General features: G+C 40.7%; 1 protein-coding gene across 1 annotated transcript in view; it reads right to left on the bottom strand.

Annotated features, from left to right (window-relative positions):
• The window catches only part of GLDC (glycine decarboxylase), a 67,999-nt gene extending 45,554 nt beyond the window's left edge, over nucleotides 1-22,445 (bottom strand). Inside the window, exons 1-5 of the mRNA XM_050945453.1 lie at nucleotides 22,164-22,445; nucleotides 21,813-21,891; nucleotides 10,756-10,891; nucleotides 1,057-1,221; nucleotides 644-721 (exon numbers count right to left, since the gene is read on the bottom strand). Coding sequence (XP_050801410.1) covers nucleotides 644-721; nucleotides 1,057-1,221; nucleotides 10,756-10,891; nucleotides 21,813-21,891; nucleotides 22,164-22,445 — 740 coding nt within the window. The remainder of the gene's footprint in view (nucleotides 1-643; nucleotides 722-1,056; nucleotides 1,222-10,755; nucleotides 10,892-21,812; nucleotides 21,892-22,163) is intronic.
• Between the last annotated feature and the right edge of the window lie 424 nt (nucleotides 22,446-22,869).

The following is a 22,869-nucleotide window of genomic DNA, read 5'->3' as shown; positions in this document are numbered from 1 at the left end:
TAACTATGAATTTATTAAGAGTTTGTTTCACTAAACCTTATTGATTTCCTTCAAAGTAATGCATCATTTGCTAGGTAAGAGAATGTTCATATGGAGTTCAATGCTCAGATGTGCACAGGTTTGTTAACAGCGCAGACAGGAGAAATAGTTTCTTGTTCTATAGGTTTACCTGCATTTTAAAATTGTGAATTAGTTCACGACTGTTTATGTGGAAGATTAGTTACAAACAAGATTGCATGATACAGAATTACTGTATTTGCGTTACACAGACTAATGCAATATTGAAACAGCAAGATGTTTAGCTGCAGCTAAACAAGGTAGAACTTTAGGTATCAGTTATGGGAAATGGATCTAATCAGTTAGTTCAGCCACTGAATTAAAGATATGTTACAAGGTTTGCATGAATTATCCTAGGGGAAATTCTCAGTAACATGACGTACTTGCAGTATAGCCAAAGTCAGTCCCCAAACTAGCTACTGCAGGTTCTCTTATATTTCCCAAAGCACACCTATTTATCAACATAATCAGTGTTGTACTTGTAATATTCAATATTTGGTCAGTATAGAATAAGAGAGGTGTGATGGTAAAATATTTCATGTGCCTGCTTGTGCTACTTATTAAGCAAGATAGAGATTAGAATTACTTTGCTCTAGTTTGGACTACTGCTATCGTTTGAGGGTGGCATCGGACATCAACATAGAACTTTCTCCTCTTGTTGTGCCTGTTTTAAAGGAAGGGAGAAAAGGTTAAGTGGATCAGGGTACAAACTAAAACTCAAGAACAGAACAGTTGCTTCTCTCACCCACATACATGTTTTTATTATAATACATATTTCACACTGAAAATGTTCAGAGAAATCTAATTCATAAATGCAAAGTATTGTATACAGTTAATTTTGTGGAAAATACCAGACTAGCACTGCAGAAGACTGATTCACTGTGAAGTACAGTGTCATTTTTAGTCCACTGAACCATTCAGTTCCACATAAGCAAATAAAGCAAAACACTTCACAATTCTTTCTTGAGTCTAAGTTATCCATCCATTGGCGTATGTTACCTGTGACATAGTTGCATAGCCTCTGCTGCAGCAGTCCCCTCATCCAGTAAAGATGCATTGGCCACATCCATTCCTGTGATGTCACACACCATAGTCTGGTAATTTAACAGGCTCTCCAGTCTACCCTGGGAAACCTCAGGTTGGTAAGGGGTATACTGGGTAACCCTGTTAGATAAACACATTTTATATATCAGGTCCTTAGCACTTCTTTGCAAATGGATTTAAACGTAAGTATTTCTCTCCCTTTCCCCCTCCCCGCCCTCCTCTATTTTACATGAATATAAACAGGGAAATCTGTTCAAAAGCACACTAATGTGTTTTAGTTGTTCCATGCTCTTAATACCCTCCTGGAAGTTAAGAACATTTATCCTGCCAATATGCATTTGGTTCTTTACTTGGAAAATAGTTTTTTTTTCTCATTTTGAACAGAATTTAAGTTAAAATTTACTATTTTTGAGATCATGAAATTATTAGAATATTTATCTGTAACTACAGAGGCACAGGAGCTAACACTTCTGGTTGGGTCAACAGAACTCAATTCTCAGCAACTGACGGGTGGAGAAAGTCTATCAGGTCATAAAATATTTAGATCTAATACAAGTTCAACATTTTGGTGTTGTGCTTTTAACAAGTCTGTTTTTAGAAATCTCATGTTTGCAGCCAATGCATTATTGAAACTGTCAAGACATTTAAAAATCTAAACCTAAAATACTTTGTCTGACTACATAACTTTATAGCAAACAAACTTTACTATCTCCTTAATGGCTACTCCAAAGCTATAGTGGTTCAGAATACTGAAGTGCTATGAAGAAGTTGGTTCTGTAATAAACTACTCGTTGAGGCAGTTGGGATCCAGCTCATTCAGTTTCACATCAAGGAATTTACCAGTTCACTGGCAATTGTCTGTTTTCCTTTTTAATGGGAGAAATCCCACTCAAAAAAACCTCTAGTGTTTAATGCAAAATAAGGGTTGAAAGTTTAACTAGAGTTAAGTCTACAAGCTCAGCCTTAATGGTAAACCCTTAAAATATAGTCTCTTGGAAATCAAAATTTGTCAAGTACAATAAATTATGATGGGGGAGAAAAACAACTGACTGGAATCTCATATAGCCTTACATAAAGTAAGTTAAATCATAGTATGTAACCTTCAGAACTGGTTTGATCTTGAAGTCTCAATGAGATCCACAAATAAATCAAGTCTGGGTAGGGGAAATCAATTCAGTCGTTCTAATAGTATTTATGTTTGAAGTTGTACAATCCAGGATTTGAGATACTCCAGAGTTCACACTGCAAAAGGAATATGCACCAAGAGAAAGATTAAGATTCTTCCCTGAACAAAGGTGCAACGCTGCTGAGGACGCTGACCGCAGAGCACCAAAAATATACCACACAATGCACCAGAAAAAGATATAGCTTCTCCTTTCTAAATTATAATTCTGGAAAAAGTCTATATTGCTAAACTAAGTTTCCCTTCTTCAGGAACTCAAAAAGGAGTTAAACAGATTCCCAATTTAAAAACCTTTTCAGAGTATTTATCAAAACTGAATTCTGATGGAAACTTAGTTTAAAGCAACCATGAGGAAAAAATTGGGGTTGGGAAAAGGGGATATTAAGCAGTTGCTTGGTTTTCCTAATAGCCTGAATGAGATGGAGGGGCGGGAAAGTTCTAGATACTACTGTCTGCCCCTCACAGTAAGCTAGAGTTTCATGGACAGGAAAAACACTATACAAAAGAAACCACGGTTATATTGAAAAGTAACCACTCTCTCTTATTTCCATAGGATACTTCAATGTATTAAAAATAGAGAGAAATGGGAAGAGATCAAAGTTACAATGAAGGGTTCAGAATATGCAGCTCTAAACAGATGTCAAGGAAGCTGAAGGTATTGTTCAGTATACCAACACACAACAGAAAGCAAATAGTTTCAAGAAAACAGTTAAACATTTTTTCATTTAGAATGATGTCTGGTGGTGGTTTTCATGTTAGAGACATTTGCTCTGTTGTACATACAACCTGTATTGTTGTGTCTCAGTAAGGATTTTTTTATCTTAGGGCTTCCCAATTCTGCTCCCTGCTGGTATGGCTCACAATATGCATGTGACAGACAGTACTGCAGAACTGGACATAATCACTATACAGCTTAGCGATATCCATGTTATGACTTTGAATTGCAAAAATATTTACAACAAAACATTTTTAATCCGTTCTGTTAAGGAGACACAGTTTATACACACCACAAGTCAAGGAAGCGTGGACCTCCATGTTAGTACAGAAGTTCAACGGTTCTCTTGTATGTAGTATAAACGCTTTTTCTATGCTAAAACACAAAGAGGCTTGTTTTAACAAAGTTCATTTTGAAAGCTGGTTCACCCTAGAATATGGCCACAGATACTGCCAAAATCCTGGACTTTAACAATTCTAACTTCAAATCATTAGTTCAAATAAAGTGGCTCTTTAAAAAAAAAAAAAAAAAAAAAAAAGGAATCAGATTTCTAGGAATTTCTCTGAAATCTGTTTTGTATTAGCAAGGCAAATATTTGAAGTTTTTATACATCAATTTCGTCATAGCAGATAAAATTGGGTTCCTACTAAAGGAACTCTGCGGATATACTACTAAGCCATAATAGCAACAACAATAAATCAAATTAAAAGGAATGATTAGCATAATAGCAAGGAACACAAACAGCCTCTTGTGCAAATAAACTAGAGGAAAACATATGGCCATCACTCACTGTCTGTCTTTTCTGATCAAAGGGAGTTTCTAGGAGTTAACATTCCCAAACTAATTTCAGCAGTCTGGCTGTGATTTAAAGGAAGCACTCTGAGTGGCAAGGAGATTTTTTTACTTAAACAACTCAGTATGCTCTAGCGCTGTCTGGGGGCATGAGCTATGAAAGTTCAGTACTTTCCTCTTAAAGAAAAAAATACAAAGAAGTCTTAAATTGAAACTAGAAATAGAATGTGTGAGTATGGATTTCTCTCTGCTTTTCTATGCTTGGTTTTTCTGTCACTGGGCTTAGATGTATTCATCTGTATGAATATAAGCTCTAAGATGTTATTGAAAGTTCTGAAGATGCACTCTAACGATATGTTAACACAGCAAAGAAAAACCCACGGCTGGCCCATGCCAGGCAACTCGAGCTTGTGGGGCTCAGGCCGTGTGACTGTTTCATTGCTGTAGAGACTTCCAGGCTCTGGGACCCTCCCACTGCACGTTTTTCTTTGCTGTGCAGACATACTTTATGCATGCCTCGCAAGAAATAAGCTTAAAAGAACTGTGAAATAACAGTAACTATCCCTGAAGCAGGACACGCAGACACGGGCTGAAAACATGGATTTCTTAGTCAGAGCTTGGGCAACGACCAAAGGAACTGGCTTAGAAGATAGTGGAAATCAGAATGTTTCAAAGACAGGTATATTTTATTTGTTAATGAATTAGAGTCCTTATTACAATTCTGAAAATAATTTTTATTTTGGTTCTACTTTGCCTCAAACTAGATCTCTGCTGGGAAGTATTGATGAAATGGCAGATCCCACAAAGACACAGAAAACTAGAAAGTGTTCAGTACTTTTAGAAAATATAGTATTTCTGAAAGATTTTTAAATAGTTTTATGTATATACTTATGAATGTTGTTTACAAGGTCTAAGAACTTATCTAGAGTTTTTATTTAGTGCTACTGTATTTTGTTTCCAAATAGTTAGAGAAAAAGCATCTCTATGATCTCGAGCAGCGCCGTAACAAGGGCAAGCCGAGTGAGGCACTTGCCTCGGGCGCGCAAAGCAGAGGGGCGCAGCTCTACCACTCAACCAGGGTGGAGGAGGGAAAAAAAAAAGCCGCGATTGGGGGCAATTCAGCAGTGGATCCCTCAGTCCCTCTTGAAGGGAAGGACCTGCTGCTGAATTGCCGCGGCCACTTCATTCATTCTTCATTCTTCGGCGGCGGGTCATTTCCTTCGAGAGAGACTGAGGGACCCGCCGCTGAATTGCTGAAGAGCCTGGAGCCGGCCCTTCCCTGGGCTGCAAAAATTCCTTGTTACTGCTCTGATCTTGAGGTCCCCTCCAGTCCTATGATTCAAGTAGTCATCTAGTCCAGTCCCCTGCCCTCACTTGAAAGCTTATATGAAGTCTGATTCTTGAGAATACAGCAAGCCTTAGGAAGACTGTCCAAGAGTATACTTTCTATAGTCTTGCTTTTTCTAGCCTGTATCGCTGAACATTATGTGCCCAAGAATTACTATTCCAGTCATGGATGTGCTAATTGTTTTCTTCCCTGCTGGCTTATATTAACTTTTCAAGGGACCTTGAAATTTGAGAATCCAATCTCATGTGCCACCAGGGCTAGAAATATATACTATCTACCGCTACGATGTATAGATTCCCAGGTTTCCAGGGATACAGAGAATTCATTTTGAAATCTTAATAGGTAAAAAGTCACAGCACCTTTAAAAATGAGGATATTAAAAAATTACCAGAACCCCACCACCCCTACCAGGATTTGTGACCAATCTCTTCATGAGCCACAAAGTGAGAGAGATTCTGCTTTATAATAGAAAGCCAAGACTCCCAGTATTTAAATTGTTTTTTTTAATTATGTCTTTTTCATTTTGAGTAACAGGTGTTCACTGTTAAATAAAAATCAAGATTGTGGCAATAAGTGTTATATGTAATATAGACAGAAATATTTGTCTACATAAATTAAGGCATAAAGACACAATGAATGTCTGTCTGAAACACATATGCAGAATATTCTAAGTATTACAGATATAATTATGTTGAGAACTTTAAGGCTGCAGAGTCAAACACTCAAATGTTCAGAAATGCCAGATTTAAGTTTACCTGTGCAACCTTCATTCTTCCCCCTTATGCGTATGCATGACGATACAGTCTTTAATTATATGATCGCATACTATATTTTTCCTTTCAGTGCTTAAAAAAAATTACACTGGTCCTGAAATATCTTATGGGTCCATCTGAAGTTCTATTAAGGATCCCCACTTGGTTGAACCACATTTTGGCCTCATTAACAGTGCCTTCCCAACCCATGTAAACTAAACCACAGCAATTTTTACTATATATCCATAACCTAGTGTTGCACTAATCGCAGCACCCATCAACATACAGAGTTAATTAAGAGAGAGCATTGTGCTCCCACCCTCAAAAAATCACTTAAGTTGCTTTAAACAAGTTACTCAAGTATACTCAGCATAGAATCATGTTAATTGTGATAGGTACTCTTGAAATACAGTATGTTAAATGACTATGGAGCCAAAATTTCAGTTGAGTCAATGGGATTAAGGCCCTCTGAAAATTCTACCCTTTTGCTTGTGTGTTTCTCCTGAGCATGCACTCTTGCTGCCTTCAACCTCATGTGTATATATATTTTTTAATGAGCCTTATTCTTATAAAGTGCAATTTTGTAACCAAAGTGCACAAAAAGTCAAACCACTCAGCCTTAAATACTGTGATATAGACAGTTAATATTACTCTAAATACTAACATGAAAGATGAACAAGATTAAGTCTAGATTTGCTGTAATCTTATTTATGAAACCAAATATTCTTTGTAGTCTTTGGTGATTAGTTTACATTCATGTCACGTCACAGGAATTAATTAGCTCTGTTTCTAGGGAAACAGCTCAATGCAATGATAATGTGAAGACTGTCAGGAATCATGTGCACATAAATGTGCAGTGTTTAAACAGTCCTGCTCTGCTGTGCAGTTTATACCATAAAGGGTTTTGAGGCAGGTAACTCTGAATACTCAGAGAACAAAAAAAGTAAACACTGGTTAGCTAGTGCTCTATAAAAACAGCCAATATTTTGCAGTGACCCACTAGGAAAAGTCTTGTCTGGATTTCACAGAGCTGAGTTACTATAAATCCATTATTGTACATGAAGACTAAATGGGTTTTCAAAAATAGCAGGCCACTTAGTTCTGTCTCCAGACCTCAAGCACTTTCCATGTGAATACCACAAAACAGAATGTCCTCTTGATGATGAAATTAAACCTAAAACGCCTCTGCTTTCCTATGAAATGTGTTAAGAGTGAAAGTGTCATTAGAGCTTGCAAGTATATACAATTCCTATGTAATTGGAGAAAAAGAAAATTGAGTAATTGATATAGTGTATATCCTGAAAAAAACTGAACAAGTTGTTCCCTAATGGAGTTGCCTGGTAGAAAATCCATCATTTAGAATGGATTGGAGCATACAATCTTAAGACTCTCATTGCTTACTAACTTTGACTGCCCTCTCCCCGCCCCCAAAAAGCCTCCTTTTCGACTGAAAATTCTCATCTTGCCTCAGAAATTTTTTGTTTTGTTTTTTGAAGCACATCGATCACGGTGATTTTTAGAGTACAGAAAACACAACATTTCAGACTTTAAAAACAAGCACTTTTCTGGAAACTAACTCAAACAGCTGCTATTTGTGTTCAAACTTCAGGCATTTATAAGAACTACTACATAGCCTTGTTCTGACAATTTTCCTTTAAAAATATTTAAGCTGTTTAGTCTTTCTTTGTGAAATAAAGTTGTTGTTCATCATTGTCTGAATAAGTCAGCTTGTTCTGAGACTCCTACAGAGATGCTTATTTTCCTAGAAGATCTAACTTCCCTGGAAGACTGTTCTCTAGCAAATCTTCTAAAAACACACAATATTCTCATCTGAAAAACACTCTCTGCTAAATGAAAGCCTCTAATCCCTTCCCACTCACTTCCTCACAATGCCATACCCAATTCTTTTAACAGAAGACTATGTATGGCCATATGTCTCAAACTGAGATGTACGCACATCAAGCGAACAATTCCTTTCTACCCTAACCCACTTTCCAACGCCGTGCTACATTTCAATATGAAAAAAATCATCCTGAAGTGTGCATAGCTTCTGTATTAGGATACTGAGAAGTTGGGAAGGAAAGAACTACTATTGTCGCGGTGCATAACTGAGCAGAAAAGATAAGCACAGCCTCATGGGAAATATTAGACTATAAAACATGGGGCTGCAATATTTCAATACCTAGCATTTAAAATTTAAGACTTGCTAGGGAAGTTTGATTTCTTAAAACCATAAATTTCGCAGAGATTTAAAATGGCTTTTTGCACTCTCCAGCATAAATCATCATCCCAGGACTCAAAAGCTTAGGCTTGTGTGTGCTAGGATGCCCTTTTTTTAAAAAAAGGGCATTCCAAAAATGTTTTCCTTAACTGTTTTACCAATGCTACGTTACTAAAACATTTTTTAAAAGTTTACTTTTCTGCAACTGTGACGATTACAGTTTCAAGCATCTATATGGGAAACAAATGTTTAATAATGGGCTCTTCAGTCTAGCTGGGAAAGGTGTAACACAATCCAATGGCTGGAAGGTGAAGACCGACAAATTCAGACTGTAAAACGATATAAATTTTTGACAGTGTGGGTAATTAACCACTGGAAATTTTAGCAAGGGTCATGGTGGATTCTCCATCACTGATTACGTTCTAAAATAAAAATTGGATGTTTCACTAAGAGAGATGATGTACAAATTATCCTGGCAAACTTCTATGGCCTGAGTTTATACAAGCAGTCAGACTAGATGATCACAATGGTCCCTTCTGGACTCAGAATCTAATCTATGAATCCACTTGCTGTCTGACTTTTTTTGCATTTCATTGGACAGTTTCTATCCACTTTTAATATTTGCACACCAGCCTAGTGCTGAAATATTTAGGTTGCAAATGCTGCAGGATGATGACTGGGACAAGACAACTCTAGCCTTATGTTAGATGTAGTATATAACAATACAAAAAGGTGCAATTTTGGGGAGGGCAGAGATACTTGATGTTTAAGTAAAGCAAAGAGACCTTGACACAGACAACTTAGTTGTGTGGAACAGTGATTAAGTTTATTCTCAGCCAGCCACTTTTTCAGCATCCCAGAAAGGCTGAGAATGAACATAATGTTTTCAGTCCTTAACGAACACTCCACAAATCAAGCTTAAAACTTAGTTGCCAATGCTTTTTACTGTGATTAGTTTAGCTGCGCTTATAGTCTACTAAATATTTTTTTAATCACAAGCACTCTGATTAAATCACAAGCACTTCTCTACCTTTTTAAAAACGTGTCTTATGTAAGACAAAGTTGATTTGGCAGTGAAGATTTAAGTTGAGGTCTTCACTTCTGCACAAAAAGGAGGAGAGAATATTTATGGCAGAGGTTCCCAAACTCTGTGTGGCATGCCCTCCCCACCCCCAGGGGGATGCAGAGGAAAATCCAGGGGGCATAATTGGGCCCAGGCCAGCCCTCAGAGGGGGGTGGAGAGGGAATGCCAGCCAGTGCCACTCCAGTCCTAGCACCCTGCCCCCACAGCTCCACACCCACACTTTCAATTCTACTCCCAGCCCCCGTTTCTGCCATCTTACCCCTGGCCACATCCCCCACCCCCAAGGCACGACCCTGCTCCCACCCCAGGGGCAGGGGTCGCAGACAGGGGTAAGGAGGGGGTGTGATCCTGAAAAGTTTGGGTACCATTGATCTAGGAATAAGGGATTTCAGATGTACATATGGACAGAGTCAGAATATTGGATGGTCTTCAGTCTTTGTGCAGAGTGGGTGGAGATATGGAGGCAACAATTACAGTTGGCATTGGCACATTAATGCTTTTTTTCCATATTTTAATTTTGAATGTTAAACATTCTGTCCAAATTTGTGGTTGGAATATTTTGACCATGCTGTCTTCACTGGGAAATGTCTTTAAAGAGGTAAAGGGCTACGACTATCTTAGTAAAGCACATAGTATAAAGATAATCCAAGTAGTAACTGAAGGAAACTTGTCCTCTTCAGATTCTTGAAAAATAAGTCAAGTTCCAGTTTGACTGACAATACTCTAAAGCCTTCCAGACAGGAGCATTGCTGTTGCACGAGCTCTGAGAGACCCTGTCTCTCATTCAGTGCATCTAAAAATTCTTAACAGTGGGTAAACTTAATTTATTCACCTACTTCAGTAAGAGGTAAACAAAGAGAAGCACCCAAATTCTGACTATGTATTCAAGACACCTAAGCTTCTTGGTTTGAAAAACTGAGTTAGAGAAATCTCATGGGGGGTGGGGAGGGCTAAAGATTTCTACAGCTTTTTACGTGCTTCCAGTCAGTACAAAACCACCATTGTTTCTCATGAGTCAGATATATCCACCAGGAACTACAGATGCCAGTGAGAATAAGTATTTTGAACCTCAAAGTTTAAATTTTGGGCAGAACATAAAGTTATTTTAATCTGGGGTCTTGCCTTAGATTTTTCCCAAAGTAATTGAAGTTATGAATGTTTCCATTCATGTCAAAGTATGGGTTAAGTGAACAATAAAAGTGTGAACTTTCCACTCTCAAAATTCCTCTTGAGTAACTGTATTTCTTTATATCACCTGTTTAGCTAATATTCTGCATTAGGCAACAGATTTTTCAAACTAAAGAGATGCTCTATTCGTTAAAGTATAAGTTACAATACCTGTCTATTGCCACATTATGTATTAAACTCCTGCTAAAGTCAGGATGAATATTTTTATGATTCCCTTAATCAAGTTTCAATCTGACCAGCACATCACCTGTATCAAGAATGAGAATGTCTTGGCAAACAGCACTGTTGTATATCTTTGTCTATGCATCACACTTACATACTCTTTTTCTGAAATGTTTCTATGCTTGTAGTGAGGAAGTCATGGACATTACCATCCTGCATTCTCCAACAAGTTCCGCACGATGGCCTGAGGTACTGAGCAGTTGTAATAACCCATACCAATGTAGGACCTCCAGATTTTGTTCTTGTTTGCAATATTGTGTAGAGTTTCAAGGATTTCATTTTCACCTGATTGAAAAGAAAATGTTATAGCATAAAATGTTATACAGGAACAAATGTTAATTGTTTTGACTCAACTGCCATGTTTGACTTGGTGCAGAAATGAGCAGTTGTCAACAGTTTTAGAACAAACTAAGTGAAGAGACAGTAGTAAGTGAGGTATTAATCTAGTAAAATATTTAGGGAGAATTTAAGTCTACCAGATCAAAATATTTCCCAACAAGCAACAGATTTGAGTAACACTGATATTATACATTAACTTCCATTTCTCCTCCTCCCTTATAGGTTGCCTTTGTGAATAGTTACATCCCACTAATCTCTTAACATGAAAGATTTAAGTTTTAGGAAACTATTCTTTTCTTGCTTTAGTCCTACAATACTAATACAGTGTAAGTTAATTAAACAAAGTAAATGCCACTACCAAAGGATAAACCATTGCCTAAATCTTCATAAGATTCCAAACATTTTCCGTACTACAGAGGGAGAAGGTTGGGGATTTTCAAACCCCACATGCTTTCTGGGGTAGTTGCATATGCATGAATACAGGCACTCTAGGAAGGGACCTTTACTCAGCTGGAACTGGCAGAATCAACAACTAGATGAAGCTATACATCACTTATAATTAAGGTTTAGTGAACAGGTCATAAATAGATCTCAAACTTTCCCAGCTTCCTACCCAGGAAGGTACCTAAACATCAGAGGCTAGAATATTAAGGAACTTATATTTTACCTTATTCTCAGTAATATGCCATGTGCAGTGGTAATACAAATGATTTCTCCCTTCAATTCTGATGCAGTTTATTCCCAAAGGAATTATAGAACATAAAACTAGGCAAATCAGGTCAGTTTCATAGTAGAGTAGGCTTTGGAATAGACCTCTCCATCTACGTGAAAGCTTACTGGGCCATTGGCAGAAGACACATCGCAACTCTCACTAATCACAAACACGATAACAAAAATGTTAAAGTTGTGGTGCAGATGAGTAATTGGTTCCCACCACCATCATTGTAATCGTAAAGTCACATTCACTGCAACTGGTTCCCATAGGTTAATGGCTTGAGGGATGCCTCTGCTTGGGAAATTGTTTCCCCCAACTACTTCAGACAAGATTGATCAGATCTGAATGGGATGGACCACTGCCATGGTGCCATGTCTGACTGGAAATTTCACACATGGTGACATGTCACAGTGTCTTCTGCTTTGTGTGGCTATGGCCAAGGGGCAATTTATGTGCAGGAAGTGGAGCATTTGTTCAATGCAGTCACAGAATGTAGTGGCCTGATATTGTTCTGTGACAGTATTTGTTTTGAGGCCAGCCTCCACACATGACATCAACTCTTTTCACAGACCAAGCTGTATCATACCTGATGACCATACTCACTGCTCTGCACTGTATCTGAACTGGTGATCTAAGAGTGTGCATTTTTTCTCCCCTTTCCCCTTCCCCTGTATCACTACCAATACCTTGAGCAATCCCTTCCTTGCAAATACCCTATTCAAGTGCATGGGTTTATCCAGCCCTGAGTAACATTTCCTTTCTGATAAGAAGAGAGTAACTTAAACTTTAAAGCCAGAAGAGATCATTGTGATCACCTACTCTGACTTCCTGCACATTGCAAGCCACTGAACTTCATGCACTCACTCCTATATTAGGCCCATAATCTCTGACTGAGTTACTGAAGTTCTCAAATCAGGATTTAAAGACTTCAAGTTACAGAAAATTCACCTTTTGCTCTAGTTCAAACTAACAAGTGATCTATGCTCCATGCTGGACAGAGAGGCAAAAAAACCCAGGGCCTCTCCCAATCTGACTTGGGGGGGCAGAGGGTTCCTTCCTAACACCAAATATGGTTATCAATTAGACAGAGCATGTGGGCAAGATCACTCCCTCTGCCCCCAGCCAGACACCTTGGAAAGAATTCTCTTTAACTCAGAACCCGCCCCATCTAGCATCCCATCACTGACCATTGGAGGTATTTGCTACTAGCAGTCACAGATGAGCTATGTGCCATTACAGGCAACCTCATCACAACACATCTTCCATAATCTTAGCAAGCTCAGTCTTGAAATGAGTTAGGTTTTTTTCCCCCACTGCTCCCCTTGGGAGGTTGTTCCAGAATTTCACTCCTTTAACGGTTAGAAATCTTCATCTAATTTCAAGCCTAAACTTGTTGATGTCCAGTTTAAATCCATTTATTCTTGTGCCATCATTGACCCTTAATGTAAATAACTTCTCTGCCTCTCCAGTGTTCATCCCTCTGGCGTATTTCAAGAGCAGCCATATCTCCTGTCACTCATTGTTTAGCTAGGCTAAACAAGCCAAGCTCCTTAAGTCTTCTCTCATAAGATAGGTTCTCCATTCCTGTGATCATCCTAGCAGCTCTTCTCTGCACTTGGTCCAATTTGAATTAATCTTTCTTAAATGTGGAGACCAGAATTGCATACACTATTCCAGATGAGGTCTTACCAGTGCCTCGTATAATGGTATTAACCTTTCTCTTTCTCCCCTGGAAATACCTCGCCTGCTGCATCCTAGTACTGCATTAGCTTTTTTCATGATTGGTGGCTCAATCATCCTGTGATCAACCAGTACATCCAGATCTTTCTTCCCCTCTGTCACTTCTGATATGTCCCCAGCTTATAGCAAAAATTCTTGTTGTTAGTTTCTAAGTGCATTCTGCACTATTAAATTTCTATTATTACAGTTTTCAAGGTCCTCCAGATCTTCTCCTCCATATTGGCAATACCTCCCAACTTTGTCATCTGCAAACTTTATTAATATTCCCCCATTTCATGCCGAGGTCATAATGAAAATGTTAAATAAGATGGGTCCCAAGACTGATCCCTGAGGAACTCCTCCTTTGGTAACCTTCCTCCAGCCTGAGAGTATGACCCACTGTAGTCTCCCCTTTAATAAGGTTACCAGATAGCAACCGTGAAAAAATGGGAGGAGTGTGTGTATAATAGGCACCTATATAAGAAAGTCCCCAAAAACAGGACTGTTCCTTTAAATATGGGACATCTGGTCACCCTACCCTTTAACCAGTTCCTTACCCATCTTTCAATTCTCATATTAATCCTCATCTTCAATTTAATAATTTCCCATGTGGAACTATATCAAATACCTTACTGAAATCCAGGTAGATTGGAAATACTGCCTTTCCTTTTCTAAAAATTGATTCTCTTCACAAAAAAAGATCAAGTCAATTGTGCCAGACTAACTATGTTGTGATTTATCCTAATTTTTCTATGTTCTGAACTACTTTCTCTTTCAAAATTTGTTCCAAGACCATGTATACAACTGAGGTCAAGCTAAGGGGCCTGGAGTTTCCTGGATCATTGCCCCCCAGCCCTTCTTAAAAATAGGTACTATATTAGCAATTTGCCAGTCAGAGGTAACAGCCCCCAAGTTGACAGATTAATTTAAAATCCTTGCTATTGGTCTTGCAATTTCATGTGCCAGTTCATTTAATATTCTTGGATGGAGATTATCTGGGCCCCCTGACTTGGTTCCATTAAGCTGTCTGAGTTTGACTTCTACCTCAGATATAGTAATTCCTACTTCCATATTTTCATTCCTATTAGCCACCCTGAAGCTATCCTTAAGTTCCTTATTATATTTATTAAAAACAGAAGCAAAGTATTCATTTAGGTCTTGTGCCATGCCTAGGTTATCTTTAATCACCACTCCATGCTCAGCGCTGAACAGTCCCACTTCTTTCGTTGTTTTCTCTTTATTTATATGGCAGAGGTGGCCAAACCACAGCTCTTTTACAGTTAGAGTGTGGCTCACAGAGCCACCCATATTCCTTCCCCTCCCTCACCCCTCCCAAGTCTCCACCTACTGGACTGGGGGGTGGAAGCAGCAGGATGGTGGGGCTAGGGACTTCTCAGAGCTTCAGTCCTGCAGGGTGTTGCTGGGGCTTCAACAAGAGCAGGGCTGAAGCCTTGAGCCCCAGCAGGTGCCTTCCACGGGGCTGAAGCCTTGCTCACAAACCCAGCTCACAAACTTCTGACAATTGTCATATTCACCTCCCAGGGTAAGTAAACTTGGCCACCCCTGTTATAGGACTAAACCAGCTTTACTATTGCAAGGTCCAGTTCTGCTTGGCTTTTGGCAGTTCTCCTCCCTTTTTCTCTATACTTTCTGATCGCCAAGAGGTAACTTTCCTTGCAGATCCATCCCATCTTCCATTCCTTGTAGGCTCGCTCTTAATCCATTTGAGATGTTTGCTCATCCAGCTTGTTCTGCAACCTTTCCCTATGAATTTTTTTCCCCTTGCTTAGGGTGCAGGCTTCAGATAGTTTCTGCAACTTTGACTTGAAGTAATTCCAAGCCTCTTCCACATTCAGATCCTTCAGTCCAGTCCACTTCCCTTAATTCTTCCAGGTCTGCCCTTTTGACATGGACCCTATTTGCAGACTTATTTTTATTTATCCTTCTATTAGTTTAAACCAAATTAGATCATGATCACTCAAATCAAGGTTGTCCTCTACAACCATTTCTTCTATGTGGCCCTAGTTATTTGCCAATACTAGATATAAAATGGCATCACCTTTTGTTGGTTCAGTGACTATTTGATGAAGAAATCTGCCAGCTATGACATTCAGGAATATCTGGGGCCTACCGTTATTAATTGTATTTGTCCTCCAATCTACATTTGGTTAAACTGAAGTCTGCTGGGAATTGTGTTATTATGGGATTTTTTCATTAAAAAAAATACTGAAGAGGTTTCTATTCACATCAAAATCTAATTCTGGCAGACTCCATTTTGTTACCCAGATGCCTTATGTTGGTGTACGGACATCTTAGTAGTTTCTGCATGGCATCCCCCGATTCCTTGCTTGATTAGGTACAGTCATTCTGCTGCCAATATCACCTACCTGACCCTTACTGTCAGTGGTCTTTTCTCTTGGACGTCCATTCTTCTAGTTTCGGTTCCTTTCTCCATTGCTGTATCCTCTTACTTGATTTTCCTCCTGCAAGTATTTAGAAGCAGGAATGATGATGACATGAGCATCTCTCAGTGTTTCCAGAATTCCTAGTTTTAAAGCTCTTTTAATCAGTTGTGCCAATCTCCATCTAAGAAGTCTATTTTTCTTCCTAATCAGGTGGAGTCCATCCCATAAGAACGGTCCTCTGTCCACGAATGCCTCTCAATGGTCAAACATCTCAAATCTCTCCTTCATAGACCATTGCCTAAGCCATCTGTTGATCATCATTTTGTCTTCCCTTCACTCCCCTCTTCTAGGGAGAGGCTGAATCCCAGTGAAGATCGCCCGAGCTTCCATTTCTTTAAGCATCTTCCCCAGCCTGGAATAGTCTCCCTTCATGCATTCCAGCAAGAATCCATCAGTATTATTTGTTCCAACGTGAAGAAAAAATCAGTTGATTCTTTCCTGCTCCTGCAGAATGCTCTTCAGACTCAGGTCTACATCCTGTATCTTAGCTCCTGGCAACCAGCAAACACTCCTGTTCTCCAACTCCACTCTAGTGACAGGCCACCACTTATCTGCCCTTCTTAGTAGGGAGTCCCCAGTTACACAAACCTTACTCTTCCTGGTGTTTGGTGCAAGTCTCCAGCTGTCAGTCTTCTGTTTTCACTTGCAGTCTTCTGTGAGTCATCCTCTATTGTTTTGGGACTCCACATCTCAAGGAATATAAACGTATACTGAGGCCACTACTCCTTGATGGAAGACTTGTGCTCCAGAATACAGACTCATTTAAAAATAACATGGTTTCTAGTCCTCTAGGTGGTCAAGAGAACTTTGAAAATATGAACCCTCTGTAAAAGTAGTCATCATCTTAATTAGGTCTAAATCAGCCTACAGCAGTGGATCTGGGTGCTAATTTTTGAAACCCACTAACAATTTAAGAGTCAATATTGCTAACTCTTACACTGCAGACTTTTTAGGAGAAGCCACCCACTAATATGCTAATTTTACAATCCCAAATTGTCTAAAATTGCCAAAATCCATAAAAATTTCCTTCCCAACTATCAATCTTCAGTTTCTCCATTCCGCCTCTCAATTTCTCATGCCATTATGTCTTGTCAATTTTTTTTTTAATGGCATATCAAGAACTATCTGGCTTCAGATGCTGCTACTGTCTTAGTATCCCTTCTCCAGTTAATCAGACTTCATAATGTGGGTGTTTACACACTAGTTCTCCCCCTTCTAGAAGTCTGGTTTATTAACAACATTCAAAACACCACAATTCTTCCACTCAGCCTCTAGTCGCAGAGTTCTTATGCCTGTTCCTGCTGAACCTTCACTCCAAGCAAACTTGCTCCTCCTAGCCTTCTGCTTCAGAACTAAGGAGAGCTTCAGCATAAAGCAGTGGTTTTCAAAAAAAAAAAAAAATTTTTCTGACAATCCACTTGAAGAAAACTGTTGATACCCGCTACCCAATGGAGCTGGGGATAAGGGGTTCTGAGTGTCGGAGGGGCTCACGGTTGGGGTGAGGCTGGGAATGATGGGTTCATGGTGTGGGAGGGAGCTCTGGGCTGGGGATGAGGGGTTTGGGGTGCAGGAAGGGGTCAAGGCTCTGGGCTGGGGGTGCAGGCTCTGAGGTGGGGTCGAGGGATTTGGGGTGCAGGAAGGGGCTCCAGTAGGGGGGTGCTCAGGATTGGGGCAGGGAATTGGGGCACAGGCTTACATCAGGCAGCTCCTGGTCAGTGGTGCAGTGGGGGTGCGAAGGCAGGCTTCCTGCCTGTCCTGGCACCGCAGACCATGCTGCATGCTGGATGCAGCCAGCAGCAGGTCCACCTCCTCGGTGAAGGCATGCAAGCAGCTCCATGCACCACCACCCTGTTCTCATTAGCAGGCTCCCAGCTAATGGGAGTGCAGAGTCAGTGCTTGGGGAAGGGGCAACACACAGAGCCCCATTGGCCTCCCTGCCTAGGAGCCAGACCTGCTGCTGGCCGCTTCCGGGGCACAGCAGTGTCAGAACAGGTAGGCACTAGCCTGCCTTAGCTGGGCAGCACCACCGATGGACTTTTAACCAGAGCTCTAGATCTTTTATATCCTGCAGCAAGCCTGATTCCTAGTCACATGTTCCCATTACATGGTCCTGAACTGAAATGTAAACTAGTTGCAGGTAAGGCTGAAACCTAGACTCTCTTAATGTGTCGGCTCACCCTATGAGTGGCAAAAACTAAATTTAAGAGATCACTGCAGTAACCTTATTTTGTTTCTATAAATTTTAAAATGGAGAATTTCCACTTTGCTACCCCCGAGTGCTGCCAAAGCCAGGGATCTTGTTGCAGAGTAGGGGTCCAATTTGCCCCTGAATACTCAGGCCTTGAAAACAAATTGCATTCCTGCATATTACTCTTCTCTGAAGACAGGTTGTATGAACAAGACTAGTGACATTGGTTACAATATAGAACACCTGTAGATCACAGATTTTTAACTTTTCCTCTCTAGGTTGTGAAATAAGAAAGCATCGTGCTAAACTGGACAAAATAAAATTGATAAATGAATACAGATTAAGAAACATGTGGAAGTCAGCCAGCACACTCAACCTCCTGCTGCCAGTTTTCTAGGACAGCACAGATTAAATGCTTAATCTTCGCTCTCTCCACTGAAAATAGTCCAGTAATCCTTCAAGTATCTTAGCTGACAAATCTTTTCTTGCTGAATAAATAAATGCAGTTGACCTGGGTACGGAAATAGTATGGTGGGCCATGAATTCAAACAATGGGAAATAACAGAAGGCACAAATGAAAAAGTTTTGTGCTCTAATGAACTGGAGAATATATGCAAATATGTTTGAAGGAGATGGGATTAACTGAGGAAAAGAATGGCAACTTCAACAGAGGTCTTTTGAAGAGCTCCTCAATCTGATTTTCAATTAACATAGTAGTTACTATTTCCTCCAAATCGTATTTTATTGTTTCTTCATCCCAGAGAGGAACACTTACAGTATATTGGGTACAAAGTTTTAGGAAACATCTAGTACACAGGCATTTTTGATATGTAAACATGTTGACATAGCAAATGAGTTACTCGTGTTTAAACCACACTATTAGAACAAGGAATCAATTACACAATTTAAGTCCCCTTCTGCTTTCTAGTTGGGCTTTTGGAGTGCATGAAATTTCCAGTTCCCAAGCACAAACCTAAACTAAATCTGAACTGTCTAGGTTTTTAAGTGTCACCGTTTAACAGAAAGTAGCATGCAATAGTCAGTTGTATTCCACTAAAGTTTACTTTTCAAGTATCTCTTTTTCAGTGTAATAGAAAAGATAAAATAGGGTAACAGCTGACCAGTCTCCAGTTAACTAAACAAGATGTTAGCAAAGGCAGTTTTAAGAAAATATTTTCAACAGTTGCCTGCCTGCCTCCCTCAGACAGTGAGTAGAAAGTAGTATGATCACTAAGGCCTGGTCTACACTGGGAGAGCTGGGGGTAAATCGACCTAAGATACGCAACTTCAGCTACAAGAATAGCGTAGCTGAAGTCGACATATCTTAGGTCAACTTACCTTGCATCCTCACGGCATGGAGTCGACTGCTGCCGCACCCCCGTCAACTCCGCTTCCGCCTCTCACTGCAGTGTAGTACAGGAGTCGAGGGCAGAGTGATCAGGGATCGATGTAGATGCGATAAATCGATCCCCGATAGATAGATCACTACCTGCAATCTGGCGGGTAGTGCAGACGTACCCTAACTCATATTCGCGATTGGGAGACCCATTACAAATTAATTATAAAATTAGGACGTGAGCACATTATAGAAAGGATAATGCATCAAAATGTACTTTAGTTTATTTTGACAACAGTAGTTTAGTATTTAATTATTTATGATTACTTACAATGTATCAGTAAATGTAGTGTAGCATATTCAGTAAGTCTTAGCAGATACTGTACTGATATTTTCTATTATTATTATTAAGTCTTTGAGAAGTGGGGAGAGACTGCCTTGTATGTGAGTTATTTTAAGAACTATACATTAGTGAGGTTCTACTTCAGTTCATTTACAGTTTTAAAATGATCTGACAAGTTTGGTGAAAACACAAGTTACAAATATGCTTTGACTTTTGATAAAGAGACGTTCCAATCCTAGAATATACTGACTAGCTATGTCACCATTAGGGAGATATTAAACTATCCCTACTTATGCAAACCATGAAGATAGTGACGAGAAGTTTAAGATCACCCAGTCTTTTTGAGAGGTGGGTAAAAGTTATTTAAAAATAAAAATACACCAATGCATCAAAGATTTAAATGAAAGACTTTTCATCCTATTGTGCAATTCCTGGCTAGAAGTAGTCTTTTCAGGCTATAGTATTCCTGGCTGTTCATTCTGACTGCTGCTTCTGTTCTGTGATGTCATCTCAAAACTAACCAGACTGAACTGGCCAGGAACCGTACAAAACTTAAGCTGCAGGGCCTAAAGTTTACACTTAAAATTACAATTTGAGCAATATTAAAAGAGAGCAAGAGGAATCAAAATAATTTGTCCAACTTGCTAATATGTTAAACACTAACATAAGCTAAAAATATCAGAGGGTAGCTGTTAGTCTGACTCTGTAAAAAGTGAGAGTCCAGTGGCACCTTACAGACTAACAGACGTATTGGAGCATAATATGCATCTGACAAAGCGGCTAGTCACCCACGAAAGCTTATGCTCCAATACCTCTGTTAGTCTGTAAGGTGCCATAGGACTCTTCGTCACTTTTTACATAAGCTAAAAGGTGATACCGATGTAGTGATTTTCAGGATGGTAGGCAGCTCTTAAACTTTATGTTTTAGTGCAATTATTTAGTCAATAAGACTTAACACATTTTTTAGCACCAGTGTGTTTTCCAGGAAGATACTGGCAAACATTTATTATGGTCTTCACGTACTAATGTAATTGTATATTTTTAAAATGTTCCCCCTAAAGATTTGAGACCGCCTTAGTTTTAAGGACTTGAAATCCACAAGTTCCCCCATTATACTAACAGTACCTGTGAGCTTTGATTTATGACAATAGTAATTAGCTGAATTATACTAGTGCCCATTAATACTATTCTAGTTGAGTTTTAGGCTACCATTAAAAGTAACCCCTATATCCAAGTTAAATACCATTTTCAGATGATGAATTCAACTAGAAAAAAATTCTAATGGGTTGAAATACCGCAAACAGGTTTTCATCTAAATGGGTTCTACATTTAATAAAAGTACAAAAGGAACATCTTTGTTTCTCATGATGTGCATACATTTTTATAACTGGAATCGGAATTCAGCACATCATTGATTCATACACTGGGATCAATCTAAAAAAAAAAAAACACAGACTAAACTTCAAAATTTAAGTAGTTATTTTTATGTACGGTACAGAGGCCTCCTAGTCTTTTTTTTGTTATTTCATTTAAAGATGCAAATTCTGAGCAACAGGCCTCACAGCGTCACTAAGAATAGGAGGTAACAATTTTAGAGGTGCAGTTTGCCAATAACTTGTGCTAGAGTGACAGATTTATGAACAGCATTTTTAATCCATATAACAGTGCTTTCAGGGCATGCCAAGGTTTACTGCACTTCAGTTAACTCAAAACACATCTAGAGGTAGTCTCATCCTGCCATAAAAGTTTTCTTATTTGTTTCAGATATTAGAACAACAGGTAATTTTATGCAGCCAACATACTGCTACAACTAGGCACAACATCCCAGATTGAAGAGCAATACAGTATAGTACTGGTATGTTTGTTCTTGTTTCTTTGTGTTAAGTCCTGTTGCATTTTAGTGGAAATAGGTAGGGGGTTTGTTACAGTTTTTACACAATTTTAGTCATTAGACTAATTACTGGGATAAAGAAAAGAAAAACTGTAACTCCTCCGCTGAGTTATTTTAATGCTGATTAATCAGACTAGAAACAAGAGGGGCAAGGAGGGGGAGATTTTACACAAAGCTCCTACTGGCGTCCAGCATGAAATGGTCACTTACAAATGTGGTCATCCATCTTCAGGGGCCTTCCCAGGCGGATGCTGGCAGGAACGGTTTTATCCATCAGCTCATCGATACTCTGAAAAAGGACATGGGTGTAAGTCCCGTGCGCTGCCCAGCTGCCGGTCTGTGCCCTGCACGGACGCGCACAGTCTCCCCTTTACCGGCTCTCGGGACGCCGCTTAGCGGGACCTTTTCGTTGTTAGCGGAGTCCCAGCGAGCCGCCGCTGTGCGCCTCGCTCAGGCGCTGCCCTGCGGGCAGAGGGGGAGGCAGCACCGGGGGGAACGGAGGAGCCCCGGGGGGCGAGGGAGGGGTGGGGCACAGCGGGCAAGGGGCCGGCAGGGACTTACCGCCAGACCCACAGTTTGCAGCATTTCCCGCTTCTCTTTGTCCCGGGGCCCGATATGCCGCTGGGAGAAGTCATCGTGCCGGGGCAGGAGCCGCTCGATGTACCGGGAGGACCCCGAGGCGGCGGCGCTGGGGTTGGGGGCGCTGCCCCCCGCCGCGCTCTGCTGCCCCCGCCATCCCCATCTGCCCGGCGGCGTCTTCCCCGCCAGGGCGCTGCCCGGGGGCAGGTACAGAGCGGCCCCCCGGCCCACCAGGCGCCCCCACCAGCGGGCACAGGTCTGCATGCCGCCGCCGCCGCGCCCAGCCAACTGCCCCCGCCCGCCGCACCTGCCGGGCACTTTGTGGGGAGGCCCCGGGGCGCCCCCACCCCCCAGCCCCGCGCCAATGGCAGCCCGAGGGGTGGGGCCGCCTGGCCCCGCCCCACACAGCCCGGCCCGCCGGGGCCACCTGCAGCGGCGGCCGCTGCGAGCGACAGAGGAAGTTTTCCTTCAGCGGCTCCGCCCGCTTCCCACCCGCAGAGTCCCTTCCCCAGCCCGCCTTCTCCATCCCCATCCCCCTTCCCACCCAGAGACCCTTCCCCAGCCCGCCTTCTCCATCCCCAGCCCCATCCCCCTTCCCACCCATAGAGCCCCTTCCCCAGCCCGCCTTCTCCATCCCAGCCCCATCCCCCTTCCCACCCATAGAGCCCCTTCCTCAGCCCGCCTTCTC

The sequence above is a fragment of the Gopherus flavomarginatus genome, chromosome 3, assembly GCF_025201925.1.
Source record: "Gopherus flavomarginatus isolate rGopFla2 chromosome 3, rGopFla2.mat.asm, whole genome shotgun sequence".
Classification (NCBI taxonomy): domain Eukaryota; kingdom Metazoa; phylum Chordata; order Testudines; family Testudinidae; genus Gopherus; species Gopherus flavomarginatus.
This window is presented reverse-complemented; position numbering and strand designations above follow the sequence as displayed.